At 47.2% G+C, this 11,268-nt stretch overlaps 1 protein-coding gene across 1 annotated transcript in view; it reads left to right on the top strand.

Moving 5' to 3' along the window:
• Window positions 1-346: 346 nt before the first annotated feature.
• Window positions 347-11,268, top strand: part of BEND7 (BEN domain containing 7) — an 80,849-nt gene continuing 69,927 nt past the window's right edge. Inside the window, exons 1-2 of the mRNA XM_068987505.1 lie at window positions 347-407; window positions 2,789-2,872. Coding sequence (XP_068843606.1) covers window positions 347-407; window positions 2,789-2,872 — 145 coding nt within the window. The remainder of the gene's footprint in view (window positions 408-2,788; window positions 2,873-11,268) is intronic.

The raw sequence follows: 11,268 nt of genomic DNA, 5'->3' as shown, positions 1-11,268 counted from the left end.
CAACTCGCTCCCCAACGGAAAGTTCGGCTCCGGCGGCGTCTAGCCCGGCAGCCGGGGATGAGCCGGGGTCGGGGGGCGAGCTGAGCGGCGGCCAGGAGGGGGCAACTTCGCCCGGGAGAGCGCCTCCCGCCCGGCCCCGCCGGCCGCAGCCCCCGGGCGGGCTCGAGTGGTTTTTCCCTTGCTTGTGCCTCCCCCCTGCGGATCCAAGAGACGGACCTTGGTCCCCGCGCTCCCGCTGCCGGGTGACAAGAGCCAGCGCCGCCGCCGCCGCCTCGGCCGCCGCTCTCTCTGTCCCTCCGCCCGGCCGCCCCCGGCCGCAGCCCCTGCCCTGCCCGCCCGCCGCACCATGGAGTTCTCGGAGAGGAAGCGGAGCAGGAAATCCCAGAGCTTCAAACTGGTGAACCGAGGTAAGCGGGGCCGGGCCGGGCCGGGCGGGGGGCGTGCGGGCGGCCGAGGGAGGACTTGGCCGCCGCGTAAACAGCCCCCGGCCCGCGGTGCGGCCAACTCCGAGGGCCGGGGCTCCTGGTACACCCCCCCAACCCCCCCGGCTCCCCTCCCCGAGTCGGGCTTCGGCCGCACACACGCCGGGCGGCGAGGAAAGTTGTGCGGCTGGGGGTGAGGGGGGAGGCAGGATGTGATTCCGCGTAAACAAGTCGGAGGGCACATCAGGAAATTAGCAAACAATGACACTTGGGGAGCGGGGAGCCTTCTTTGGTATTCCTCTCCTGTGGCTTGGCGGCCGGGTGGGGGAGGACGCGTCTCCATGAGGCCGTGCGGACACCCACCCGGACCAATGGTCGTGGTGGTTTGGGGTTGGTTTGCTTTTTCCGACCCCTCCTACAAAAAGAAGGAGAAAAGGTGGTGGTGGCTGTTCTAAGACCGAGAAAGAAGCTCATTAGGTGTCCAAGCCCAGAGAAGAATTGTTGACATGCAGCATCTTTCCCGGATATGTCATTTGGGCAGGAAAGATGTTTTCGAATAGATCACGTAACAGTCAGATAAGTATCATTAAAAAGAAAAAAAAAAAAATCCAGCCGGTCCCTGACGATTTAACAGGTGTACACCGCGGTCTCTGGACTTCGGTTTATTTTATTAGGGGAGAGGAAAGTTGAATAGTCCTGCATGTGTTCAGTGACTTGTTAAAGAGTCTTTATTTTTCCTGATTTGACTTTTCAAAAAACGATAAGAATGTAAGGGCAGACAAAAAATTATGTCTATCAAAATGCATCGTGTCACCTTAAATTAGAGGCAGGTGACTTTTTCTCCCTGTCATGTCACAAGTCGCAATATTGAGTTCAGAATAATCCTGTTTAAGTGTCGTCTTTAAATCAGCTTGAAGTCAAAACCAAACCAGAGAACCTGTCCACTTTGTTCCTCTGTTGTAGTATCTAGCATTGGCATCAGACTAGAGAGCCAGGCGATTGTTTTAACAACCTGGAGAAGTCACATGTAAGCTGATGAAAATTAGAGGGCGATTGCAATTTCCAGCTACGCTAACTATGGTGTAGATTCAATAAAGCCTGCTTTCAGTTAGTCTGAAACTGATTTTGATTATAGACATTTTGAAGATCTACTCCTATCTGTTAACTCTGATTTAGTTTGGATACTGTTTGATGAAAAAAGTCTGGCGTAGCTGTACATATTCAAAATATTTGGCTTTGCTTTTTTACTCTGTACAGTTTTTTTTTTTTCCCCCAGCAGTGTTGATTACTCAGTCATTTGTACTTTAAAAGTACCTCCATTTGTGACTGGCCTGTTGGTCTGTCTGATTCATTCTGGAATCTAGGTGGCTTTCTTATTTATGACCTCAGGGAACTTACTTTGTTGTTCAGTTGCTGAGTTGCGTCCTACTCTGCGACCCCATGGACTGCAGCATGCCAGGCTTCCCTGTCCTTCCCTATCTCCTGGAGTTTGCTCAAACTCATGGAACTTACTACTTTATCTTAAAAGTGAGATAAGTTTTGTAGACCTTGTTCTGGGAGGGCTAAGGCCCCCAAAAGGGAATCACTGTTAAGAAGGATTGTCTAGTTTCTTACTTAAGCAATCCTACTTTTTGGAAACAGTTGCCAAAGTGCAGTAGCCTCTTTAGAGAAGCTTGTAAAATACTGTATTTTAAAGTCTGACTGACATAGCAAGTCTGTCTTTTTCCTTTTTTAAAAAAAAAAATTACGGGTCTGATTTTTCTCTCTGCTCTGCAGGTGCATTTTTAGAACTTAAACGATAGTATGTTGAAGTGCGGTAGCCGAATGCAAGACTTGCTTTCTTATTCCAAATTATACTATATTTGAAGTAACAAATCAGTATTTTTCATGTGTGCTTGCCTGCAAGCTGCTCAAAGGCTAGGATTTCTCTGGATAAACTAAGAGTACCAGGTAACTCTGAAGCGTACTATCATCTACTCATGCAAATGGCTTGTGGAGATAAATTTGGAATCTTCTCCTGGTCTATGATTGGGCAAGGTTTTTTCTTTTCCTTATAAAAATACTTGTCATTTGGAAGAAAAGAAGCGTGGTATGTAATTGGCATCTGTGGACCAAATTTCCTGTGAAAACTGTGTGATCAAGCAGAGCTGTTTTCTAAAGTCAAAATAATAATTTCAAGTTTGTGTACTTCTCCAGAGTAAGCAGAGCAGTAGAGATTACCAGTGACTGCAAATTCTGTGATGAACTTCAAAAAATTAAAAAGTGTAGCTTACACATAATGTATGTAATGAGATTCTCGCCTTTCTTGCTTATTCATATCTTGCAGGTCATTAGAATTCTAATTTTTGGCTGTTTTCTCACCCCAGATTATCACCATGAGGTCTATAAGATCTCAGACTTCAGCAGCGATGTTAATGGGGAGGCCAAAGAGACACAACCCATTTTTTTAGGTAGGTTCTTATGTCAATTAATTTCTCAGCAAAACAGTGTGGCCATTTGCAATTAGGGGGAAGGGGGGAAAAAAAAAGATTGTGCCAGAATGGGAAATGTCTGCCACCGCTTAATGTATGACATTCTTTTCAAGACCTTTTATTTTACAGATTGCCAATAGATCCCTTATTAACATGGCTAAAAGTTGTAATTTCAGACATAAATGTTTATTAGTGTCTACACACAGTGCTAATTATCACTCACTCCCGGAGCCAGAAGCTGACCGTGCAGTTTTGTGGCTCTGTGTTCACCCCATTTACATCGCATATTTGCTGGCATGCTTCATTGGCAATAGTTTGTGTAATTGGGGTATTACATCTTTGACATCTGGATAACAGAAATTCAATTTCCAGAAAGCTGCTATTTGTTTGGTTTTTGCCTCCTCCTTGGGTGGGGTAGAGAATTAATATGCTGTCTGATGATAATGTCCCTTCACCGTTGTGGCCTGATTGCTAATCCTGCCATGACAAAATTAAATTAACTCTCCAGCCAAAAAGCAGAAGGAAAAGGAAAGTGTGATGGTCCGCTGAACCACCTCTAGGTAGGACTGGTGATCACGGAGCCGCTCCTTGTTCGTCCTCCCAGCTCTGTGCTCACTTCGCACCATGTCAGAGAAGGGAGGCCAGTGCTCTCACCACCCTCCTTCCTGAGCCACCCCAGGGCCAAGTGGAGCAAAGCAGCACCTTGGAGGCCCTCCGACAAGAGGAACTGCGTGATGGATGAGTAGGTTCTCTAAAATGCTGCCGCTCTGTCCACGTGCGGTTTTTAGTACAGAAACTGTACCCAAGGGGCCTTGCCCATGCAGTTTGTTACTTGTAGACCATAAGCCGAAAAGGCTTCCCCGATAGCTCAGCGGGTAAAGAGTCCATCTTCAGTGCAGGAGACAGAAGAGGCACAGGTTTGATCCCTGGGTTGGGAAGATCCCCTGGAGAAAGAAATGGCAACCCACTCCAGTATTTTTACCTGAAAATTCCCATGGACAGAGGAACCAAAAATGAAACAAATTAGGATTTTGCCACTAAGAATGAAGTACCTGTGAGGTTGGAGTGGAGGACAAATCATGGCACTGGGCCTCCACGGTACCCTTTCCCAGCACCTCCTAGAGCCTGAGTGGCTGTTCTGAGAGCTGGGTGCCCCATGAGGAAGCAGAAGTGAGAGACAATCCTGGCAAGAGCCACTGAAAGCAAGGGCCAGAATGGCCATGTCTCTGGGGAGAGTTGATAGGTCATTAAAAAGAATTTTTTTTAATTGGAAGATAATTGCTTTACAGTATTTTATTAATTTCTAGTGTGAAAAGTGAAAAAGTGAGTGTTAGCTCAGTTGTATCTGACTGTTTGTGACCCCAGGGGCTGTAGCCCGCCAGGCTTCTCTGTCCACAGGATTCTCCAGGCAAAAGTACTAGAGTGGGTTGCCATTCCCTACTCCAGGGGATCTTCCCAACACAGGGATCGAACCTGGGTCTCTTGCATAGCAGGCAGATTCTTTACCATCTGAGCCACCAGGGAAGTGCAACTACGTAAATCAGCTATAATGTATACATATATTCCCTCCCTCTTGGACCTCCTCCTCCATCCCACCCATCTAGGTAATTACAGAGCACTAATCTGAGCTCACTGTGCTGTACAGTAGCTTCCCACTAGCTATCTATTTTACACATAGTAGGTCTTTTGGAAGCAAGATGGGTGCTCAGATTCAGGGTACTGCTAGTTAAAACAACAAGGAAGCCAAGTAGTTGAGGGTTCTCTTGATCTTGCTTGAAGGAAGAGAAAGGGTGGGTGGCAAAGGACTGAGAAGTCAAATGGGTACTAAATAGAGCAGGGGCCCCCAACTTCTGGGATCTGAAATGCCTGATGATTTGAGGTAGAGCTGATGTAATAATAATAGAAATAAAGTACCCAACAAATGGAATGCGTTTGAATCATCCTGAAACCATCTCCCTGCCCCAGTCCCTGGAAAAATTATCTTCCATGAAACCAGTCCCTGGTGCCAAAAAGGTAGGGGACCACTGGAACAGAGGTAAAACAGGAGGGGAATGATGACATTTCTTCCACCAGCAAGCGCCGAAGGTGTGTGGATCTTTCCATCCAGGCAGAGACTGTGGCTGGGGCCAGCACTGCTCTCAGCACCTGTTTTCTGTTCTGAGGGTCTAGAACCCAAAAGGTTCACAGTCAAGAGAGGTGCTGTGACCCAGGAGGAGAATATTCCTGGACTGCACTCTGTTCAGTTCCTTCCACTTATTCAGAACCCTGTATTTTCAGTTCCCTTAACTTGATCAGTCGGAATTCTATATCAAAGCACCACTCAATCTAGCCATTTGAAAGGAAGAACTTGCCGATTAGTAGAAAGAGGTACATTTATCATAAAAAAGGAACATCATTTCCTTGGTTTAGTTCATCTCCGACACAGCAGGCTGTTCCCCCTGTCTGCTGGGTGCTCGGAGAAGGGTGAGGATGCGATACAGCGGGTGGACTCCGGGTACGAGCGAGTGAAGGGTGTAGAGCAAGCAGGCACCAGTGCTCGGGACTTGGTAAGAGGCAAACTCTCCAAGGGGCAGGCCTGGCTTCATCTTTCCTAGCTTGAGCCCAGGAAGGTAAGAAAACATCAGTGTAAGGCCAGGCTTGCGGTAAGTTTCTAAGTCGCTGTTGGTCACAGAGGCCTTAGACATTAAGAGACAAAAGATGGAACAGGATGAAAGTGCCTGGGTTATTCTCAGTCTTTTGCTCATTCTGGGGAAAGTGGGATATGGCTTCCATAGAACATTTCTATTTTGTGATCTTCAGGTCAATTTGGAAAAAAACAAAACCAGAAGAGCAAACGATTATGCAAACCTGATTTCTAGAGTAATTGAGAATAGTTACTGATAACGTATGAAACACAGTTCTGTTGTTGATGGTGTCGTAAAGTGGACTTTTTTAGGTTATAGTTCTTTTATGCAAATGTCAGTCACGTTTGCTTTGTAAATGGTTTGAGTCCACCCGTGATATTACTCATCGTGGTGTAGAATTCTGCATGAGGTTGTGACACCCAAGGGAGATTGTTAGCAAAACAGCAGAAGCTGTTTGACCTGTGACACATTCCTTAAACAGGGCCTCTGGCATGCTGCATGGGACTTTCTGTGTTCAAATGTCCATGTGTCATACCTGATACTATCTGCACCTGTAAGATTACAGTTCATGCCTCAGGGAAGGAGAGCGCGCCAGAATTTGGCAGAGGTTCCCACCTCAAATCAGTTTCCCTGGGATATTTTTAGGCTGTTGACTAAGGCAGCATATTCAGCAGGGTAGGATGGCTCAGTGGTGTGAACAACTTGACTGTGAGCTTTTTGTGCGTCCCTCCCACGTGTTTAACTTGCTGACAGGGTCAGGAGAGATTACCCTGTGGACATGCACCTTCTCTGGCTGGCCGTGATGGGCCATTATGAAGATCTGAGTACTGTTTTGAAGAAAATTTAATTCCTTTTGATCAATGTAACAGATTTTTCTCTTTTTTTTGAGAATATATGAAAAACTCAGCACTTTTTTGAAATGGGAGTGGTACTGGGGGCAACCAAAGAAGTGGATAGGACAGGGATCCTGCTCTCAATGATTAAAATCCAGTGGAACAGGGACTTCCCCTGGTGGTCCAGTGGTTAAGACTGTGTTTCCAATGCAGGAGGCCTGGGTTTGATCCCAGGTCAGAGAACTACATCCCACATGCCTCAGTGAAGACCTCATATGCTGCAACTAAGAACTGGTGCAGCCAAAAATATAAAAAATCCAGTTGAACAAATTCAGGACACAGTGAAGGAGCAAAATTCAGTCATCCGAACAACTGCCGTAGTCTGAGCACTTCCTGTGTGCCCAGCGTTGAGTCGAGTCCTTGACAAGAAGGGTCTCATTTACCCCTCCGAGCAAATCTCTAAGAGTCCTCACTATCTGTGTTTTGTAGACAAGACTAGAGGTGTTGGGCTTCCCTTGTGGCTCAGCTGGTAAAGAATCTGCCTGCAATGCGGGAGACCTGAGTTCAGTTCTTAGGTTGGGAAGATCCCCTGGAGAAGGGAAAGTCTACCCACTCCAGTATTCTGGCCTGGAGAATTCCATGGACTCTATAGTCCATGGGATCGCAAAGAGTCGGACACAACTGAGCAATTTTCACTAGAGGTGTCAAGGAGGCTGCCACAGGTCTCCCAAGGGGCAGATGCCATCGCTGGGAGCTCACCAGACTGTGTGAGCTGGGAACACCCCACAGCACAGCATGTGTGTGTGTTAAATGACAGACGTGAGCCTTTAGGGCAAAAGCTGAGCTAGAAGGAAAGGATCACATTGCAGGTGGGATGGAGAATGCTGGGTGGGGTGGAGAATGCTGGAAAGGTGACACTGTGACCTCAGGGAGGGTTTGAATAGGCAGGGGAGCTGGAGAAGATTCCAGGTGGGAGAGGTGATGGGAGCCTTAGAAGAGAGCTCAGTATCACTATAATCAGACTTTAAGTGAGGGTTGCGCTCTGGAGTTTGCACAGTACTGGCCCAGCTGTCATGATTTTTTTTTGTTTTTGGCTGCACTAGGTCTTAGTTGTGGCACCTGAGATCTTCGATCTTTGTTGCAACATGCAGATCTTTAGTTGAGGCATGCAAACTCTTAGTTTCAGCATGTGGGATCTTAGTTCCTGACTAGGGATCAAACCCAGCCCCCCTGCATTGGGAGCAGAGTGTTAATTAACCACTGGACCATCAGGGAGGTCACATCCCCTGATTTTTTGGGGGGGGAGGGGGCTGCCGTGGGTGTGGGCTTTCTCTAGTTTTGGCAGGCGGGGATTACTCTGTAGTTGTGGTGCATGGGGTTCTCATTGTGGTGCTTCTCTTGATATAGAGCATAGGCTCTACAGTGCTGGCTCAATAGTTGTGGCTTGTGGGCTTAGTTGCCCCATGGCATGTGGGATCTTCTTGGACCAGGGATCGAACCCATGTCCCCTGCACTGGCAGGTGAATTCTTAACCACTGAACCACCAGGGAAGTTCCATCTCATGACTTTTACAACGGACCTGTGTGTAGCCTGGGTGGATGTCATTATTCCCATTGCCCAGAGGAAGAAACTGAAGCTCAGAGTTAAGTGACTTGCTCATAAGTAGCAGATCCTGGACTAAACCCAGGACTCCTGTCCCAAGGTCTTTCCCTCTGCCTGGTTGAGCCGGGCAAATCCAGGGATCATTGGAGAGACCTCAGCCAGCATCAGGGCACTTTTAGGAAGTATTTTAATGCAAGAACGAATTTATTATCCATAACAGTAGCAAACATTTTGGAAAATCCTTTTATATCTAGATTTTGTCCTAGGTTTAGTGTAATAGTAGATGTGAAACATGTCTTTTCAGGTGTCTGGTCCCATTCATTTGTTTAGTCAGATCCGGTTATGTGCTGTGCTGGCTGTTCTCTCTAATGTTGATTCTGTGAAACAGCTTTTAGAAGACGAAGCTCAAGGTGCAGTAGCCAAGCTGAGCAAGCAGGGTCGAGATCTCTGATGTTTTGAATCTTTCAATGGCTTTCTTGATGACAGCCAGCCAGGGTCCCCCGAATCTCGAAGTGTCTCCTAAAGTTAGGAATCCAGCCAACCAGAGTAGTGTCATTCACCAAGTTATCTGGGTGCCAGGTACCATGCTAAGAACTTTGTTTTGGGAGTTTTTTGTGGGGGAGGTGGAGGGAGTCACACCTTGAGGCTTGTGGGAATCTTAGTTCCCCAACCAGGAATTGAACCCAGGGCCACAACAGTGAAAGTCCTGAGTCCTAACCACTGGACCACCACGGCAGTCCCCATGTGGAGAACTTTGCATGTTATCCCATTAATTGTCCCCCAAAAGTATTATTATTCCCACTTTGAGAAATTTGAGGTTTTCACGGAGTAACTCAGTGACAGAACCAGGATCCAAACCAGGGTCTGTTGTCTCCAAAACCCTCTTACCCACGTGGGAAGCTTGTTGAAATGAGCTCCCAGGGATACAAAGTTTGGAGGGGAGCAGAGCAGCCAGGAGCAGGTGGAGGAGGTCCTGAGGTCCCATGTCCCATCTCCTCTGCTGGCCTCTGCAGAACGGTCAGGGTACCCTCAGCATCGTGGGAAAGCCTCTGGTTCAGATGGTTTTGGAGAATTCCTACAGCACTGATGCTATGTCTGGTTCTACTGTGGGTCCAGAAATGGTTTCAAAAATGAGAACAAGCAAAGTCCAATCTGAGAGCCTCTTGAGGAGCCTTAAGGACTGGTGGCTTCTTTAAACATAAGTGCTCATAAGTACCTGCGCTTATGTGGCTGTGGGTGCAGGCTTAGTCGTCCTTGGAGAGGACTCACTTTATTGCCTGAAGTTTGAGAGCTTTTGCTGCTAGGCTGTCTCATACTTCCACTAATCACTGAGTTAATACTACAACCCCTCCAGAAGGTAGGTGTTATGTCCCTTAGATGAATACAAATGGGAAGCTGACCTCAGAGATGACAGCGACTTGCCCAAAGTCACACGAATTAGTAGCTGACCAGGCTTTAAAATCGGATCCTTTGACACCTCATTCTGTCCTCTTTTCTCTGTGCCAGAGCTGCCTCCCCACCCACACTCCCCCACCCGGACCTTCTGCTCACAAAAGCTGATCTTAAAATGTAATTCATCATGTTACCCCATGCTCAGAGACTGAACTGTCTTCTCAAGGATTCTAGGGTCAAGTTGAAACCCCTTAACTTAGTGTTGAGTAGCCAGTCTGCCCCTAATCTCCATCTCCATCTTCAACTTGGATGTAACTCATCTCCCTGGGCCCCACTGCCCCCCCCCAACCCCTAGGAAAGTAGGATTTCAGGTGAGAAAGGGGGCCCCAGTGCAGGTAGAAGGAACAGCGTGGCCGATAGCTTGGTCGAGGGGAAGCCTGGGACCCATTTGGGAAGAAAGAGACTCAGGTTTGTTTAGTGCCTACTGTGGTCGGTGAAGCCTTGGTTTGAATCTCATGTTAACAGTTCAGCACACCTCGGACAGACTCGTGAGAGTTTTATCTTCTATAATGAAATGCTAATAGAGATCCTAACTCCCTCATCCAGTGCTCCCACAGCACTCAACACATCCTTTGCGGTGAAACACATTTTCAAACTAGAAAACACTGCATTTGGTTTTGTCCCCTTTTTCTCTGAATTAGAGGTTATCTTTTCTTTGGGGCACTTCAGCACTAAATAGAAATACCGCTGTCCTGTAGCATTTACCGCAGACTGCCTATAATTGTTGCTTGTTTTGTACGTGCCTTTACTGTGCTTCATGTCACCCTGAACACATTCCATGTTGAACTATGGTTGTTTTTAACCCACCTCTCCTCCTGTACATTGGAGGATCCCAGAAAAAGTGGGACCTGAACTCTTTTTTGAATCCTTTAGAGCAGGGGTCCCCAACCTCTGGGCCATGCATTGGCACCTCCTGTTGGATCAGCGGTGGCATTAGATTACAAATAAAGTGCATAGTAAACTTAATACCCTTGAATCATCCCAAAGCCATGCCCTGCCCCCGGTCCATGGAAAAGTCATCTTCCATGAAAAAGGTCCCTGGTGCCAAGAAGGTTGGGGACCACTGCTTTAGACCACTTAGCACAGTGATTTGTTTGAATACAATAGGTACCCCACATGATGGGTACTCAAATCCATGTTATCTCCATGCATAAGTATACTGGACACGGATACAGTTCTGTAGGACTCTGAAGATGTGCTTTAAAATACAGCACCATCCTGAGATTTTAGAGATGGTTAGTGAACCCACTCCAGTACTGTTGCCTGGAAAACCCCATGGACGGAGGAGCCTGGTAGGCTGCCGTCTATGGGGTCGCTTAGAGTTGGACACGACAGAAGCGACTTAGCAGCCGCAGCAGCAGTGAGCCAAAGACATGTCTCATTTAACCAAAGAAGCTTTGGTCGTATATTAAACTAACATAGAAATTGGGGGTTTCTGATGTTGATGGGTGAGAGACAACTTGAAACCTAATTTTTTATTTTTCAAATCTAGTAAAGACAAAAAAAGGAGAGGCACTCACATACGAAAGCAACACATGTTGAAAACCCAAATTGAAAAATAACATATGTTTTGCTGGCTCTGTAATTCACCGCGATCTTGGCAGAACTTTACAAAGGAGCTGAAGATGGTCCTGCCCTGTTCGTAAGACCATGTTTAGAACCAACTGGTTCTTGGGCTCCACTTGCAGCAGGTTTTCCTACCTGCATTTAAGAAAATCCATGCATCAGATGGCAACAGACCCTGGAACTGTCCCGTTTGGATCCCCTGTCCCCACCCCCGATGCTTGCATCTACACACACCTCTTTCTGTTTCTCCTGAAAGCTCGGGGTGGTTCAGCAACCACACTGTGAGTGAAACTTGGGG

This window comes from Capricornis sumatraensis, chromosome 15 (genome assembly GCF_032405125.1).
Source record: "Capricornis sumatraensis isolate serow.1 chromosome 15, serow.2, whole genome shotgun sequence".
Lineage (NCBI taxonomy): Eukaryota > Metazoa > Chordata > Mammalia > Artiodactyla > Bovidae > Capricornis > Capricornis sumatraensis.
Note: the sequence above shows the minus strand (reverse complement) of the source record. Positions and strands in the feature narration are given on the sequence as shown.